The 19,695-nt window shown below is 33.8% G+C and overlaps 1 protein-coding gene across 5 annotated transcripts in view; it reads right to left on the reverse strand.

Moving 5' to 3' along the window:
• SEM1 (SEM1 26S proteasome subunit) overlaps positions 1–19,695 on the reverse strand; it is a 294,293-nt gene that overhangs the window by 270,187 nt on the left and 4,411 nt on the right. For 2 of the 5 annotated variants that reach the window (XM_059933894.1, XM_059933895.1), the window contains exon 2: positions 6,433–6,526. In XM_059933894.1, the coding sequence (XP_059789877.1) occupies positions 6,433–6,526 (94 nt within the window). Of the gene's footprint in view, positions 1–464; positions 660–1,782; positions 1,882–6,432; positions 6,527–19,695 lie in introns of those variants that run through there. The other 3 variants (XR_009505061.1, XM_059933898.1, XM_059933897.1) reach the window with 3 other exon arrangements.

The raw sequence follows: 19,695 nt of genomic DNA on the forward strand, positions 1-19,695 counted from the left end.
AGAAACATCATTCTTAGAAGTGTGATCAAACCACTCTGGATTTTAACAACTAATAATACTTTATCAACTATTAATATTATTAATGGCTTAGGAACTAATTACAGCAATTTAAAATGATTAATATTTTAAAAACACAGGTTTTGAAGGGTCACCTTAGAAATGTCAGTAAATGTCTAAGCTTTCAAAATACAGAAGAAATTAAGGTTAAATGTAACTTAAAAGGAATACCTTATAAATAAGACCAACATTTAGTCTACGTGGTTTAAGAAAAGTACTGAATTTGGAATCAGATGAATTCTGGCCTCAAATCATTTAACCTCTTGGAGCCTCAGTTAACATTAAAAAAAAAAAAATCATTAATAGGAAATTTTGCTGTCTATAATAAAGCTCTGGAAAAATCACAAATAGTATGAGAAAATTAATGAGGAGAGTCAAAAGATCAAGACTTCTGAACCAAACCAATATTAGATCAAAACATTTATTTTTTGTGTTACAAAAACAAAAATAAATCCAAGGAGGTAATGAAATAAACATTTTTTAAGTGTCCCATCCTGGGTTCTCTGCTCTAGAATTTAGTAAACAGTTCAAGTTTAGGTTGCTTCAGCACTTCTGGATGCTATGATGTCTCCATCTTATAACCATGTTTCTCTAGTTCAGCTCTATAAAGAAACACAAAAGAACAACATCACTAGACATTCTTCATGATAATTTAAAGAAACAGATGATTTTTAGAAATAACACAATTAATAAATAATTGAGCTAATAAGCCTAAACATCAATTTAAAATACTACAAAATAGCTTTACTTTAGTTCCTAAAAACAAATCTATATTAGAAGGAAACTGGATGTGAATCAACATAATGCTAATAAAATTTGGTTTTCCCATTAGTAAAGTTATGTTTTGTATTCCTTATTTTTCTGATAAATCTATTTATGGAAGAAATGTGAGGGAATTATTGATATTTTCCAAATACTGTACAATTATTCTGTTCATAATAAATATTTAAACATAAATTTCAAGAATCATTAACCATATGGCTAAGAACACTAGACACTGCTATCAAACTTTCAGAGATTTTATAATTACAATACTGTTATTTACACATAAACAACAAACAGATCGCTTTTCATATTGACATATATACTGCCTTAAACAAAACAAAAATTATTAATCAAATTTAAGGGTGTGTGAGAATTATTCTGTATTAAATATATGTAGACTAAATATAATAAATAAGTTATAAAATATTAAACAAGACTTTACTTTCCTAACTTTAAATGTGGATAAAAATCTCAAAAATGTATACTGGCATAAATATAAACACTTTAAAAAGAAACTTCTTATAATTTTAAGTAATTTTTTCAACCTGAAATTTCAGTCATACTTTGAGAATGTCAACTGCAATTGTTGATCTGCCTTGTATAAACATTTGCACAAAAAGGTTTAGCCCTGTAATCAATATCAGTTATTTAAACTACCATTCCAAATATCACCAGCAACTTTTCTGCCACAATTCTGATTTTATAAAAGTTCACAATAAAATTATGTGAGGACCAACCTATGATAAAATTGTACAAATGTTAAGCATGATTACATCGTTACATCTAAGATAAAAAGACATTTGTTCTCAAGTATAATTTCGCTTAGACACTATCACACTATCCAATGTAAATGCGATGCAAAAAATACATGGTAAGAACAATGTATAATATTTATTACTCATTTCCCCAAACTCCTTCACTTCCTTAAAATTTTTAGATATTTATAATACAAATACTGACCTAAAGTCCATGAATAATATTAAGGCCAGAGCTTATTCATATGAATCATCTTTGTCTTCTGCTCAGGTGTAGAGGACAGTATGCGCTGGTGGTAAAACACTGGATTAGGAGTCAAGAGATCAGCACAAGTTTCTGACTCTACCGTCTCCTTTGCTAAATTTAACTAAAATGCTTCCTTTGTCCTCTCCTCCTCAGGAAATTAAAGATTATAATACCTGTCCTTCATATGTTTCCTATTTAAAATGGAGGTAATTTTAAACTTTCTTAAACAATACTTCTGCTGCCTTTAACAAAATCATTGTAGATTATTCATTTTCTCTTATTTTACAACAAAAAACCCCAAAATTCAACCTAAGATTTAGGTAATAAGTCACCAAATCCATCCGAGTTTGTGTCTCTGTTTGCCTTCATGACAGGAGGTGGTGACCAATTACATTTATAAATTGTTTACAAACACAAAGGAGAGTATGAGATATTTCTCAATTAGCTAAATTCTTAGAAAAGATGAAAAGTTCTTTGGTAGAATTTAGGACTTGTAAGAAACCAAAAGGAAAATAAATGAACACCACTAAGTACAAAACAATACAAAAACACTAATATCATGAGCCTGTTGAATGGAAAAATCCAACAGAGATGAAAAAGTAAAGAAATCCAGCACAATTGGAAAGATATCATAGGGCACACATAGTGAATATACACTATTTGAAACAAAAACAGCAGCATTCCTTTTACAACAAAACAAGAAGACTAACAGCCACTAGTAGGTTTCAGAACTCTTATTATCCAAGAAACTACTCTGCTATGTGACACTGGCTATATCTGACATGGTAAACCAGGAATTATTGGCCTTTGGGAATTTTTATGTAAAATGTGATACAGGTCAAAAAAATCTCATAATCCTATTTCTACTGATACGTACATAAACAAATGTTTCAAAAGCAGTAAAAACAGAATGATCTTTAGTTATATGGAAACATTGCTGGCCTTCTTTGTACTTCTACTTGTTGAAGGTAAATTACACTGAAAGGGAAACATGGAAAGTTTAAGGCTAAGTCCTTGGCAAGGCCATACAGGTAAGTAAGAGGCAGACAGGGGCTGGAACTCGGTGAATCTGACTGACTCTAGAGTATAAACTGCCTCTCTAAATTTAGATGGAATTAGGACTCAATCATATGAGAAAACAATAAAACATGTTTTGGGAATTCCCTGGCGATCCAGTGGTTAGGACTCAGCACTTTCACTGCCTGGGTCCGGGTTCAATCCCTGGTAGGGGAACTAAGATCCCGAAAGCCGAGTGCGGCACGGCCAAAATAATGAAACGAGACATGTTATTTACCATGGTTTATAATACCACATTAAGGGCCTCGATGCATTTTACAAAGACTGAAAAGAACATCTTTGCAGGAGACTTGTTAAAGACAGTTTTTAAAAGCAAGAATATAAATGTTATCTGAGGTTGCCTTGTCCAATATGGTAATCAGATGTGGCTATTTACTAAAATTAAATAAAATTAAAAATTCAGTTTATCAGCTGTGCTGGCCACATTTCATGTGCTTAACAGCCACATGTGACTAGTGGCTTCTGTACTGGATAGTGCAGCTTACAGAACATTTCCATAACTACAGTAAGTTCTACTTGATAGCACTACTGATACATCAAAAACTTTGTTTAAAAAAGAAAAACTCACAACACAAATAGGAAAATAAAAAGAAAAATCTCATTCACTAATGGAGGTATCAAGATTTATACACTTACAAAAATCCACAAACCTAAAGGCAGAAACACAACATAGAACATAAGAGCACTATGGAGGTATATTATAAAACCAACAAGCCACAAAGAATATAAGGATAATGTTCTATTTCCAAAACCAATAAAAAGGCAAGACGCAGTAGTGACAAGAAATCCAATTATCAATACATTTACTACTAAAAGTCCCCTAATAAAACCAAAGTATTCAGTAATGTCTTGATTTAATTGTTAAGAGAAAAGTGCTATTTTCTGACTAATGAAAAACACCCTCACCCCAAAAGCCACTTGGGAGGAATTTGACTCTTCTGAATAGTGAAAGAAGAAAACTCATTTGGTCTCAACTTTAAAAATTTCAAGAAGATAACAAAAAGAAAAAACTGATACATGATTAAAATCAAACACAAAATAGGGATCAACAGAGTTGTAAGGTCTGAAAATAAGTATTCTAACAGCATATGTTTATAATGAGAAAGAAAAGAGGGGATGCATTAAAAAAAAAAAAAGGCAGCAAGGTTTTCTCTGATGTGGCAAAATAAATAAACCTAAAATAAATACAAAAAGAAAGTGGCAAAAACTTGTACACATAGAATTAATTTAATCCCAGAATGGAATGAGATCTGTAAAAAGAACAAAAAGGGCTTTTGAAAGCCAAATATGGCTAAAGAAGAATGAGAAGAGAGAGATCCAATGCTCAGAATAGATCTTAAAGAAAAAGCAAGATTACTGTTCAAGCTACTGCTCTATCTTGTCCATAAAACTGCAAAAAGAAAAACATCATTAAGACAAAATTGAAAATTAAGACAGATGAGATAATTCCAAACTACATTAACGTAGTTTAAAGTTTCAAGGCCTGAATAATTACATCTCAGAGTACTGAAAGAAGGAAAAAAATGAGAGTCAGCAGTTTTGAGAAATCATGGAGAATTGTAAAAGAGCCAGAATAACCGTGAAAAGCAAACTGTACTATGTCCAAAAAGGGGAGAAATGAGATGGGTAAAAATGTTATTAGTTTCCAGCAAAATACTAAAAAGTCTTTAGAATGTAGGGTTTCTGAGCCCATAAAAAAATGCAGTTTAGAACAAAAGCTACTGTATCACTACTAAAAATAAATTTTAAAAATTTAGTATAAATTATCTCACTACTTTTTTAGAAAAATGTACTAGAGACTAGGAAATTAAAAGATTGCAATAGAATTTCTATATCATGGTTTGAGCAAAGCAAGTGATAGTTTACACAGATATCTTTGTGGCCAAGACATATAATGTATGGGTTGAATCAAAACAAAATGAGGGAGGAAAGAACTGTCTACAAATGGTGCTGGTATAACTGGATATCCACATGCAAAAGAATGAAGTTAGACTCCTATTTCACACCACATATAAAAATTCATGCAAAATGGATCAAAGACCTAAATGTAATAGCTAAAATTCTGGAACCGTTAGAAGAAAACATAGGGATAAATTTTCATTACCATGAATTTGGCAATGAGTTCTTAAAAAGTAGATAAATTGGACTTTTGTGCAAAGAACACTATGAAGAAAGTGAAAAGACAACCTAACAGAATGGGACAAAATATCTAGATAATATGTCCCATAAGTGCCAGAATAAATAAGAACTCTTACAACTCAACAACAAAAAGACAAACTTTGAAAATGGGCAAAGGACTTGAACAGAGAGGTCTCCAAAAAAGATATACAAATGGACAACAAACACATGAAAAGAAGCTCAGCAGTGTCATTAAAGAAATGCAAATCAAAACCACAATGAGATACCAGTTCATCCACTAGGATGGTTAAAATGAAAAAAAAAAAAAAGGTTTTGGTGAGGATGTGGAGAGGTTAGAAACTTCCTATATTGCTGGTAGTAATGTAAAATTATTCAGCTGCTGTGGAAAACAGTTTGGCAATTCCTCAAAAAGTCAAACAGAATTACAATATGGCCCAGCAATTCCACTAAATCCCACCAAAACTGAACAGATATTCAAACAAAAACGTGTAAATGAATGTTCACTGTAACACTGTTCACAACAGCCAAAAGCTGGAAACAACCCAAATGTCCATCATCCAATGAATGGATAAACAAACTGTGGCCTATGTATACAAGGAAACATTATTTAGCCATAAAAAGGAACCAAATACAGATACATGTTACAACATGGATGAAATTTAAAAACACTATACTAAGTTAAAGAAACTAGACATACAGATCATTTATGTGATACCATTTATATGAAATACCCAGAACAGGAAAATCCAGAGACAGAAAGCAGATCAGTAGTTGCCAGGGGCTGGAGAAGGAGAGGAATGCAGAGCGACTGCTTAATAGATATGGTGTTTCCTTTAGGGTGCTGAAAATGTTTTGGAATTAAATAGAGATGATGGTTGTATGACATTATTAATACACAAAATGCCACTAAATTGTACACTTTAAAATGATTAATTTTACATTATATAAATTTTACTTCAATCAATCGATAATCAATCAATCAATCATTTTAGGTACATTTGTACGTGAATATGAAAAAATACACTCCCAACACCTCAATCTCCATTCCAGTTTGGGAATCACCAATACACTGGGTCTGAGCACTCTATGATTCTAATTTCTGCTGAGTTGTTCAATATTGATAGAAAATTAACAGTGACAGAATTAAACCTACAAGGATTTTAAAAAATAGCAAATATGCTTCTATTTAACTACTTTTATAAAGAGACTAGAAAGAACAAAAATTCTATGCAATTACACAAAGTATTCATGTTTAGAAACACAGGAGATGAGGCAATATATCTTACTTTTCATAATTCGAAAATCTATTTCAAAGGCAATTGTCATATAAAGTTACATATTCCATGCTTACAATTAATACTAAGCTATATAAAAATTTGGCTTAAAACTTACCGTAACTGATTGGAGAAGTCATCCTCTACATTGTCATCATCCCAATTATCCTCCCAGACATGTGCATCTTCATCTTCATCTAAACCAGCCCAGTCTAAAAACAGAAACAGATGCCGTCTAAATATTTCTCATACATTATTTCCATAAATACAAAAACTTCAGAAAGCTTGCTACTGAACTCTCTCAATTCAAAACATCTAAAACCATATCTATGAGAAATGGTAATCTTCCTCTTTAAATCTCAATTGATGCTATCTTGTTTTCTCAATTCTTGAATTTGCAGATCATCTAAAACAGTAGTTAATACAAAAAATTCTATTTGCTATGAAAATTTATTGTAACTTCAGGAGGATATTTACTTTGCTGATAATTTTTATAAGGTCTATTATACAATCTTTCAAAACACAGCACCAATAACAGAAAAGTAAGCTGAGTAGCAGGACGATACTGGCCTGGAATTCAAAGCTGCTAAACATAAAAAAAGATAACTCATACACAGATAACAAAAAGCAAACCAAATATTTTCTTAAACATGGTTGTAAAATTGTGTTAGAGAATGTCCTTATTCTTTAAGACACACATGCTGAAATATTTAAGAATCAAGTGTCACTTTGTTGACAGTTTACTTGTAAATGCTTCTGAAATATATTTTATATCATACATGTCTATCATACATATGATAGAAATAAAGTAAATATGACAAAATGTTAACAACTGATGAAACATGGGTGTTTGGTGCCTTCTTGTTTTTTGAGGTATAATTGACATATAACATTATATTAGTTTCAAGTATACAACATAATTTGATACTTGTATACACTGAGAAATGATCTCCACAATGAGTCTAGTTAATATCTGTCACCAACAGTTACAAATTTTTTTTTTGGATCAGGACTTTTAAGATCTACTCTCTTAGCCACTTTCAAACATGCAATAGAGTATGAATAACTATAGTCATCATGCTATACGTTACATTTCCATGACTTATTTTTGTAACTGCAAGTCTGTACCTTTTGATCCCTTCACCCATTACACTCCCCCCATTTGTCCTTTATTTAAAACTTCTATAGGGTTGAGTTTCAAAATTAAAATCTGAGACAAATAGTTTTAAAAAAACCAGTCTGGAAATCACCTCTGGAAGCTTTCCTGATTCCCTCTCTTCCTTTCCTTCAGAGATTAGGTCCCCTCTTTTGTGTATATCTCTATCACAGCACCTACATACTGTACAATCATATTTATCAGTTTATATGCCTATGTCCATTACTAGTATCTGAGCTCCTTAAGGGTAAAACTCTTTTATTTACCTTTGTATTCTTAAGCCACAACAATACCTGTTGTGCATATGCACGACAGCTGGTTGTGAAAGATGCAACAGAACTCTAAATCAGACCTTGTGTATTTTGCTTGATCCCCTCCCCTCCAAAAACAGTAAGCATGAGTTACACATGCTCTTAAATGTGTCCTAGTAGCTTCATCTTAGTAATTACTTATTAGAAACATAGCTAAGAACATTTCGATCTTTAAAAAAAAAAGAAGTTAATAAGAAAAGGTATGCTCTAGGCTTTTCTTATAAAGCACATATAGATTTAAAGGTATTCAACAATGGTTCATATGGGTATTATATTCATTACATTAGGTATCTAACAAAAAATTTTAAATGCCGTATGTCAACATCATGATTTAAGAATATAGTAAAGTACCTCCATTTACCTGGTCCCCCCAAACCAGAAATTTGGGAGGCAGCTTAGCTATCCTTTCTCCTTCAACTCTCATAACCATTCATTATGTCCTTTCGATTTCAGCTCAAGAATCTACAGTTATAGTCTCCCCCTCCCTATTCTTGCTGTCACTATGTTAATTTAGGAGGGATTACTCCCTTCATGGACTATTATTGTGGTCTTTTTTCTGTCCCCTCCTCTCTAATCTTACAGTCTGTACCCTCTTCCACTGATGCCCAAAATGATCACCATTCCTGTAAGTAACTATGCAAAACATTCAGGTAGGAAGCACATTTTATTAAATTTGCAACTCTAATGTCTATAGCTGAGTATTGGGCACATAGTAGACACTCAAAAAAATGTTGGGTAAATGGAACTACGTTTCTCAAGTTCCCTTCCTCTGAGTGGTCAATCTCAAGAAAACAGAGGGCAGTGTGTGGTTTCAGTGAAGCCAAGAGTATATATTTCAAGATAGAAGAGAATAACAATATCTTGTATTATGAATGAGTCATGTAGAATTCTCAACTGTATTTACTCTAAGAATACTTTTGAGACCTGCGATCATCTGTTTGAATGCTCCCTGAAGAGAGATCATGTGGGAAATTTCTTTAAGATATTAGTGCCTGAAAAGATGAGAGTTTCTCTTAGGCAATTTATTTCAGGTTGCTAGGAAGCTCAGTCAAATGTATACTCAACTTTAATCATTGGTATAGGGTAGTGAATGCATATTCATTAATAAAAACTTTCAGTAATCAAAAATACTGATTTTTATTGGTCTAAATGTTCTTATATCTCCCAGTAATATTATTATTCTCAAAAAGGAAATATTGTAATGATCTAAATTCCAATCCTATACTATTCTCTGAGGTCCTCAACAGTAGTAATACTTAACAATACTAAGTATTAATTACATCTCAAAATTAAGTTGACTGGGCTACAGATATCCTTACATGTTCTCCTTTCTTATAGAAGTACCTTTCAAACTGAAAATTTTTATTCTATTTATGAATCCACCTATAGTTTATAATGAGAGTAGATTAAGAAGTTAAAGTAAAGGAAATCACATTTAGGATTTCCTTCAGTCTATGGAAGAGCGATGAGAAAGCTAATGCAACCAAATTTTTAAAAATAGTATATCTGGGGACTTCCCTGGTGGTCCAGTGAGTAAGACTCCACATTCCCAATGCAGGGGGCACGGGTTCGATCCCTGGTCGGGGAACTAAGGTCCCACATGCCATCCGGTGTGGCCAAATAAAAAAGAAATAATAGTATATCTATTTCCAAAGCTAAAGATAAAAAACAACATTTCTGAACTTTTATAAACAAGCAAAGTGACTTAGTTAAGTCAAGAGTTAATTATTAGGTATAGGGATAAACAGTACTGTTATTCTCATATTGCCATTGCTATCAATAATAAATTGTTTAGTATGTACATTGTGTATACAAATTTTCTTTTTGTTTTTCTAAGAGCAGAGAAATCTCAGAAAGAAGGGAACTACTTTAAGGCAAAATTAAAAGGGGCAGAAATTGCAGCATTAAGTATACAAGAGAGGAACATTATGTAAAGATAGTACAAGTTGCAGGCTAAGATCAGATTTTAAATTAAAAAGGGGCTCAAGCAGTAGATATATTTCCCTAATACTAAATCATCAAAAATCAACTACATGATTTTAATTTTTTAAATTAAAATTAAATAAAATACTTCAAATCATAGAAATTCAGCTTCTTGTACCCTGAACTTATTATAATGGAAAAATGCAATCCATTATCCCTTTTATAGCAAGTGAATCATGCTATTCCTCCCCATTCCCTCCAGTCTTCCTATAACCTACAGTTCTGAGCTATCTAATAATATTAATGGACAGCTTAGGAGTTTTTGTTTCTTGATTTGTTTTAATGACACTAAGCATTCCAGTATAAAAAATTCACATAAAACTATTTCATTAAAACAATGCAGCAAAGTTTGTCTTTATACTTCAAGTTTTTATAAAATGGCTAAGACAGAAGATTATTTAAAATTACAGAATTCTGGAAACAGAGAAAGCCTTAGAGATCACTGTATAGCATACCCCTCTTTGTTTTGAAACCACCACCATTACCACTACCAAAAAAACAGAAAGTGAAGACTGTCTTACAAGAAAATATTTATTAACTTTTTTCTACCGTTATTTCACAACCTTAAATCCTAGACTTTAAATATACTTGGGTTGAGCCTAGAAATAAGAATTGTCAAACGAAATATTTGTTTCACTGATATTTTAAGGAGTCTTTATAAAGATATCTAATAGAGCTTAATGTTCCACAAAATAATTTGAATACGTTACGACTGGATAATATGCTCTTGAGTAAAGAAGGTGACATAACTCAAGTCACAAATGAACTTTAAAGTTCTAAGACACGAAGCCTCACATCAGCCTGAACCACTTCTAACTAACCAGTTTCCTAAATTTTTAAGGAAATGATAAAATGTCAAAAGATTCAAGTTAGAAATATAAAAAACAAGAATATTTATTTCACATTTCTCTGCTAATCTTGTAAGCCTACACTTTCCAGAACAATAAAAATACAGGGCCCACAGGAACTTTTAATCTAATTGTGACTTGATTCAAAATGTTGATTTCAGGGAATTCCCTGGTAATCCAGTGGTTAGGACCCTGTGCTTTCACTGCTGAGGTCCCAGGTTCAAACCCTGGCTGGGGAACTAGGATCCCACAAGCCACATGGTACGGCCAAAAAAAAAAAAAGTTTATTTCAATATTGTTATTACTGATGTCATTCAAATATCTTCAAGTTGACTTTAATTCTTTTAACTTTAAGAGACTAAAAAAACATACTTGTTAATTTGTACCATACTGTCTCAGAGAATCTAGAACAAAAAACGTAACAGCTTCAATAACTTATTTTGTAGGAGGTCCAATCCTTAACTCCATAAAGGCTAGGGGAAAAAAAAACAATCAAATTCTTTACGTAATATGGGAAAAACGAGTTTGAACACGGTCTTTTTTTGTTTCTGTTTTTTTTTGGTTTTGGCCTCGCAGCAGTATGCGGGAATTTTAGTTCCCCGACCAGGGATTGAACTGGTGCCCCCTGCAGTGGAAGCGTGGAGTCTTAACCACTGGACTGCCAGGGAAGTAAGTCCCTGAACAGTATCTTTTTAAAAATTTTAAAACTGGTACAGTTTTTAGTTTATCAAGTTGAATTCTGATGATCATTTAGCATAAGGATCAAGTATCTCTCCCTCTGGTAACAACCATCTCATGTTACTTTAATGGCAAGGAAAAGAGAAGGAAGAAGGTAGAAATAAAGTCCCAAGAAAGCGAAACTGGCTCATGAATGGAGGGAAAACAGTATTATGAGCAAGATTTTAGGTAGAGGACTTCCCTGGGACACGGGTTCGAGCCCTAGTCTAGGAAGATCCCACATGCCACGGAGCAACTAAGCCTGTGCGCCGCAACTACTGAGCCTGTGCTCTAGGGCCCACGAGCCACAACTATTGAGCCCAGGTGCCACAACTACTGAAGCCAGTGCGCCTAGAGCCTGTGCTCTGCAACAAGAGAAGCCACCGCAATGAGAAACCCGCGCGCCGCAACGAAAAGTAGCCCATGCTTGCCGCAACTAGAGAAAGCCTGCACGCAGCAACGAAGACCCAACACAGCCAAAAATAAATAAATAAATTTATTAAAAAAAAAACAATTTTAGGTAGAACACACACACAAAAAGATTCATGACAGTAGCTCTGTATTTCTTTCATATTATTATACAGTACTTCACAATTATGACACTACTGAGCATACAAAGACAAACCAGAATCTATAATCTATTTTAGGTGGAAACTTTAAAGATTTTCTTTATTAACTACGAATGTACTGAACTATATTATGTAAAAGTTTAAGTGATAGGGTATAACATCCCCAAATTTATTTCCAACACTTATAAGTCCTCCATATTATACATGTTACAATATATATAAACTACAATATATGTAAACTCAACTAAATGAAGGGGAACATAAAAAACATGTGACTGTTGTAATCTCTGGATTTGGCAGACTTCTTTTGCAAAACATCTCTGAACTGTGTTTTACTTTTCAATTATAACACTGCACTGTTAACCATGCAATTTTATTTAATCACTTACTTTTAAAGCATTAAACCCAGAAACAGCTTTTTTTAAAAGGGCAAAATAATAAAATCAAACAAGGATACCTGATTTATGTCTAATGTCTTCCTTCAATACGTAGATGACTATAAAGTACACCCTTTATCTTCAACACTAAATGCATTGCCAGGATTGTGATTAATCATTTAAATAACCACAGCTGTGTTTACTTCAATGTGCAGGCCTCCAGATGTGTACTGGTAAAAAAAAATTACCATATTTTAAGAAGTCAAATTTGGAAATAACCAATAACAGATGCCTAATACATAAGTGTCTAGCAATTCTAAATTATCTGAGACTTTGCCCCCAAATTTGACTTTGTTCACATCTGCCAGTGAGAATTACATCTTTGACTAGCTTTAAATTTCACAAATCTGAGTTACCAAAGATCCCACATACTTCATCTAAGTATCACCTTGACATTTAAGTGTGAAAAATTGTTCTCTCTCAATGTTTTTAAAAGTACTTACTCTCCCCCACCCTCCAACATACCTTCTGAAATTTCTTCAAAGTATGAAGTATACCATTTTGGAGAAAAGTAAAGAGGAAATTCTATTTATACCAAATAGGGTTGCAAATGTTCTATTTTAAAGCAATTTTCAGGAGCATCAAACTCTCATTCATTCCTTAACAGTAAAGCTACTCTGAATATAAATAAACTAATCTCCAACAAAGTTGCTTCAAATAAAAAATGTGCATGTATATACAGAACATCACATGAAGAAAAATATAAAAGAAACAAAGGAAAGTTCAAAAAAGTTCTAAATTGTACATTCACCGCTATAGGTGAAACAGCAATAACTGCAAATAGCATCATTACACTGATAAATATGATAATAAAGCCACACTAAATCTAGTCATTCTGAGATAAATTTACACATGTTCCTGCTTAAGCTGTATAAAACAGATTAAAATTTTTTATAAAATTTCATTTCTGTAGGTTATCATGATACAAAAACATCTATATACCCTAGAAATCTAATGTCTATTCAGTGGCTAAGAAATCACTACTAGCATAGCACCATTGTACTATACTTATATTTTCGCCAACAAGGACCAAAAATGTCAGTGGGGTACTTCAGAGCAAACAACCAAAAGCAAGTGTTAAATGATGTTGCTACCAAACTATTGGTGAACTTTCAGTTGTTTGTGGTTCTGAGTCTGAAACAGAGGTCCAAAATGACTTACATAACCATTTATAATTTTTCTTACATTTTAAAAAAAGGAAGTTCAAACACAATCCTTTTCATCAATAATTAAACATATGTATACACACACACGTGTGTGTGTGCATATATTATTTATATATATCAGAATGATTCCACTACAAACATGCTGACTTTGGTTCTCTTGGTTGATTAGTGCTTTTATTTCTAATTCTATAAAATTCCTCAAAGCCATTAGTTATTCTAATCTTTTCCAAGCACTCATGCCCTACACTCATACTGATTCTCTCATTCTGATCCTCCACATTACTGAGGCAAGAGTATCCAATGTAGGACACTTTTCTGGTGGTGCAGTGGTTAAGAATCCGCCTGCCAATGCAGGGGACACAGGTTCGAGCCCTGGTCCAGGAAGATCTCACATTCCGCGGAGCAACTAAGCCCATGAGCCACAACTACTGAGCCTGCGCTCTAGAGCCCACGAGCCACAACTATTGAGCCCACGTGCCCCAACTACTGAAGCCAGTGCGCCTAGAGCCCGTGCTCCAAAACAAGAGAAGCCACTGCAATGAGAAGCCCGCGCACTGCAATGAAATGTAGCCCATGATTGCCGCAACTAGAGAAAGGCCGCGCACAGCAACCAAGACCCAACGCAGCCAAAAATAAATAAATTAATTTTTAAAAAAAGAAAAAAAAAGAGTATCCAATGTGAACTCAACCATCGGTCTTCCATTAATTATGCAAGTGCAAAATCACAATCCCTGATTCCTTACTATCAAAATAGCTGCCAAAGCTCCCTTGTTATTCTTGCATCACTCTTCCCTAATAACAACCTATTTCAGGCCCTTAGTCCTCACCTAAGCTATTTCAACAATTTGCTAATTAGCTTCCCTGACTTTCTATCCTTTCAAATTCTGCTGGGTTTTTTTCCTAAACTGCCTATTGCCTAAAGGAAACATACACATATCAAACAAACAAACAAAAAAACCCCCACTTCTCATCTACCTAAGGATCAAGTCCAAAGTGGTCATTTGGCTTAAAGCTTTCCATGATTAGGCCCCAAACTACCTGTGTAATTACAACTACTATTTCACAGCCAAATAAAATACACATACACATTGATCTTCCACCTCCAAGCATCTACTCCTCTTCCCTTTTTCTGGAAACCCCTTTCCTACACTTCTACCTTTTGAAAGCTCTGTTCAAATGTTGCTGCCTCATGCGGTACACAACTGGAAATAATTTCCCCTTCTTTTCAGCTGCTGTTGCACTTTACTATCAGTGGTTTAATCCCCACACCACCACCACCACCACCCGCACCCCCCCCCTTCCACTGGAAGGAAACCAAGTGAAATCTTACCCAGAAACCCAACAGAAAGATAGTCAAAAGCAAAGGTGTTCTGGTTTACTTGGGTGTGGGGAGAGAAAGGCTTAGAGTGCCCCCTCCTAGGATAAGCACTTGCAAAATACTAAAAAGCTCAAGTCTGGCATGAAAACTTACTGATCTCCATTGATGTTTATATCACTAAGTCCGAAGACAAATATCTACCTAAAGAGTCAAACTTGCCTCTGTGCAGCCTCTAGTTAACTTTGTCCTTGGTAAGTTATTTTGCTGAGCCCCAAGTATAAATCTGTCATAAGGCTGCTATGAGGATTACATAAGACAATGTACCTAAAGCACTTCGTACCGATAAATGGCAGCTAGAATCATTCTCGCTCTGCACCTTTCAGTGCCAGATGTATAGGAAGCACTCTACAAACATATATCGAATGAATAAATCATTTATGATGGGCTAATCACTCCAAGGAAACTTAAGGGGTGATGTAGGTAAAAAGAGAAACAGGTTGCAGAATAAAGATACCATTTCTACCAAGCATTACACCAATAACAGAGCACAAAACTGGAAAAAAGATATCTGGTAAATTTTTAATACTTCAGAAGAGTGTAAGTATAGTTTTTGAAACTTTTATTTTCCCCTCATTGTTTTCACTGTTCATATCTTTCAATGAGTTATGCTTAAAAACAACACTACTACATAACAATGAACACCATTTAAGTCACAATTGCTTAATGCTTCTTCATTCCATTGAACCAGTTAAATAACTAATCAAATAGTTTTTCAAAGTAGTTTTTACTGTTTAATATCCTGAGTCACACCTCTCACAACCCCCTGGCAAGCACTAGTATCTTGATTTGGGTGGGGGGGGGGGGGGAGGTTCATTCCACTGTATCTCTATACCTCTTGTACATTTGTATACATCCTTAAACAATATATACTATCGTGTTATGTATCTTTATATTTTATATGAATAATCAAACTATTTTTTAAAGTACTTTTGGAAAAACTTTTGACAATGTTTTTTAATTTATAAGTTTTTAATATTAAAAAAATAAACAAATAACCCACAAGCTCAACAAGCTTAATTTTGGATACATTTAAAAATTACAAAATATTTGTTGAAAATGGTTCAAATTAAATAAATACCAAACATCATGCAAAATCCAAATCCCTAAGTAGATAAGGAGGGAGGAAAAAAAGGGGACTAGTGTTCACAGAATACCAACTTTGTGCCAAACTCTACGCTACACGCTTTACACATATATCATTCTTATGGACTGAATGTCTGTGTCCCCCAATCCTGAAATTCATATGAGGAAGTCCTAACCACCCTCAATGTTATGGTATTTGGAGATGGGGCCTTTGGAAGGTAATTAGTGTTGCATGAAGTCATGAGGGTAGAGTCCTCATAATGAGATTAGTGTTGTTATAGGAAGGGAATCCAGAGAGCTCTCTTTCTCCACCTTGTGAGGACATGGTGAGAGGCAATAGTCTGCAAACCAGGAAGAGAACCCTCACCAGGTACTGAACAGGCTAACACCTTCATCTTGGACTTCCCAAACTACAAATTGTGAGAAAATAAATTTCTATTGTTTAAGCCACTCAGTCTATGGTATTTTGTTATGGCAGCTCAAACAGACTAATACAATCATACAATCCTTACATGACTCTAATTATTATCAACAAATTACATGAAGGAACTGAGGATTAAGAAGGTAACAATTAAAGGAAAAACGCAATGGTCAATCCTGCTCAAAGAAATCAATCCAAATCAAAATGATGCGATTCCATTTTCATCCCTCAGGTTTGTAATGACTAAAATGTTTAATATGGAATGCAGGTAAAAGGTGAACTGTAGATGGAAATTTGTGTAACCCTTGTAAAAGGTAATTTGAGAATATGTCAAAATTCAAAATGCACCCGGTCCTGAATGAGGTGTCAGAGCCCAAGCAGAGCCAGGAAGGCATTCCTGTGGAGGGGCAGTGTTGTGTGGTTGGTGTGTCATAGCCAGGACAGAGTGAAGAAACCATCCAATGCTGGAGTAAGGAGGAGTGACAGTGGCCTAGCATAAAATGTTGAAGCCCAAGTGAGATAAGGAGGGGATCTGTGGGTGTAGGGGACAACAAACATTGGTTAGGGAGGAGGATGACCTAATAGACAATGACCCAATATTTACAATAATGGGAGCCAGGTTTCTCACTGCTGGGGAAGAAAGTTACAAATGTGGAAAGGGAAAAAACTAGAATGAGCCCTGTGGTGCTGAACTGTAAATTAGAGATTATCTATGTGAACTCATGGTTTTATACAAACACATACATAAATAGATGTAAAAGTGTATACATGTACATACATTTGTCTATTTCCTAGTTCCTTCCATTGAGAGCATCCCGAAAGCCATTAGCACAACTGGAGGTAAGATCTTACCTTCCAAATATCATTCTCCACTGAAAGCTATGCACCTTAAAGGAATGGCTGATTCCAGGACTGGAACAGGAAAAGTATAAGATTAGCTTGGAATACCTTCTTGTGTCAGAATGCTAGGAAACGCACAAAGAATGATGGTGACATGTCAAAAGGTCACAGAAGACAGCTTGATGGGACTCCCCATGTACAAATTGGGACAATCTGAATATCAAAATAAATAATAGCAACAAATTATAACCCATCGAATGAGAATTCATGAGTCTATATTGATATACATAAATGAATAAATTGAAAGTTTGATAATGAATGGAAAACTGTAGTTACACAGTTTCAAAGTCCCTCCTAGTAAAATATCTGTTAATTACAAAAGGAAAATCAGTAATCTAACAATAGAAAAGTCTCAAAGACACTACCTTAATAAAGTTACCATCATCAGCAATGGAATAAATGAGAATCATGTTTCACCTGACAGGATGCAATGGGAACACAGCATCACTACTATGATATTCCCGCCAAGGTGCAGAACCTAAATCGAATCAGATATAAACGTGAGCCAAATCCAAGTTGAGAAACATTCTATAACTGGCCTGCAACCTTCAAAAGTGTCAAAATCACAAAAGTCAAAGACAAACAGAGACCTGCTCTAGACTGAAGAAGACTAGAGATATGACAACTGAATGTAATCCATGATTCTTAATCAAGACATTAAGACAACTGGAGAAACCTGAAAAGGACCTATGGATTAAATGATAGTAATATATCCGTGTGTTAATTTCCAATTTCGATGGTTGTACTGAGGTTATGTCTTTGTAGTAAATACACATTAAAATATCTAGGGGTGATGAACATCAGGCTGGCTCATGGAAAAAAAGGTTGTTTGTATTGTACTTTCAATTATTCTGTAAGTCTGTAATTATTTCAAAATAAAAATTATATTAAAAAATTAAAATGAACCTGCCAATTTGATCTGGCAATTTCCTAAGAATTTATCTTATAAATAAGAAAAACAAAGATGTAAGATGTAAGTATATTCGCTGCAACATATTCTGTAACAGAAAAAAAACAAAACATAAAAACAAGCAAACAAAAAACCTAAAACCACCTAGATATCAATACATATTTATAGATTATCTATTGTGCATACAATGGACTAGTAGAACACAACTATTAAAAAGCATGAGGTAGATGTTTATATTAATGTGAACATACGTCTAAGATATATAATGTAAAAAGTAGAAAAACTGTATATGTAACATGATCCTTTGTGAGGATATATACAAACACACACAAATAAATATATATATGTGTACATAAATTCAGGAAGGACACTGAAAGAACTGTTTTAACAGTGATTATACTGGAGCATAAGAAATGTTTCGGGGGAAAATTGACAAGAAACAGTGCTTTCACTTTTTAATTTATACCTTCTTATAGGTTTAAATTTTAAATAAGCAGTTACTTGTAAAATTATCCTATCTATTTTGCTGCAAAAATATTTTAAAGGATTTAAGTAACTAGTACAAGTCGACAAATTAAAAACTGATGCACAATGAGATATCATTACACCTATCAGAATGTCTAAAATTAAAATGACCATGTGTTGACAAAGACGTAGAGTAACTAGAACCCTCATACACTGCTGGTGGGAATGTAAAATGTATAACTACACTGGAAACAGCTTGGCAGTTTCTTAAAGTGAACATAAACCTACTGTACCACTCAGTCATTTCACTACAAGGTGCTAAACCAAGAGAAATGAAAGCATATGTTCACACAAAGACTTCTACATGAATATTCATAGCAGTTTTATTTGTAAGGGAAAAAAAAAAACGGGTAATTGGAAAAAAACAGGAAATGACCTAAATGTTCATCTGAAAGTGAAAGAATAAACAAATTGTGGTATATCCATGTAGTGGAATTCTTCTCAGCGAGAGAAAGGAACAAGCTATTGATAAATGCATCAACATGGATGAATCTCCAAATAATGATGCTGGGTGCAAGATGCCTGAGGAAAAAAAAAAGATCCTGTCTGATTCCATTTATATAAAATTCTGGAAAACGCAAATTAATCTATCATGTCAAAAGGAGATCAGTGATTTTCTAGGGATGGGAAGGGATGTAGAGAGGACTGACAGGGAGAGATTATTATAAAGGGACACCAGTGAACTTTTGGGGGTGATGGATATGTTTGTTACCTTTTTGGTGGTAATGACTTCTCTGTTGTATTCATATTCTACAACATATAAAATTGTGAATTTTGAGGGAAAAAAAAAAGTTGATGGATGGTGGATTTTGAACCTAGGTCTGATCCTAGATTCATCATGCTTATTCTATCCTGGAGCTCAAAAATTTTCTTCTTGCATATGACTACCATGAATGGACATCGAATAGGCACTTTATCATTCATTATATTTATCGTTTTTCTTAAAAGATCTTAGTAACATGAATTCTTCATTTCTT

The sequence above is a fragment of the Balaenoptera ricei genome, chromosome 9 (assembly GCF_028023285.1).
Source record: "Balaenoptera ricei isolate mBalRic1 chromosome 9, mBalRic1.hap2, whole genome shotgun sequence".
Taxonomy (NCBI): domain Eukaryota; kingdom Metazoa; phylum Chordata; class Mammalia; order Artiodactyla; family Balaenopteridae; genus Balaenoptera; species Balaenoptera ricei.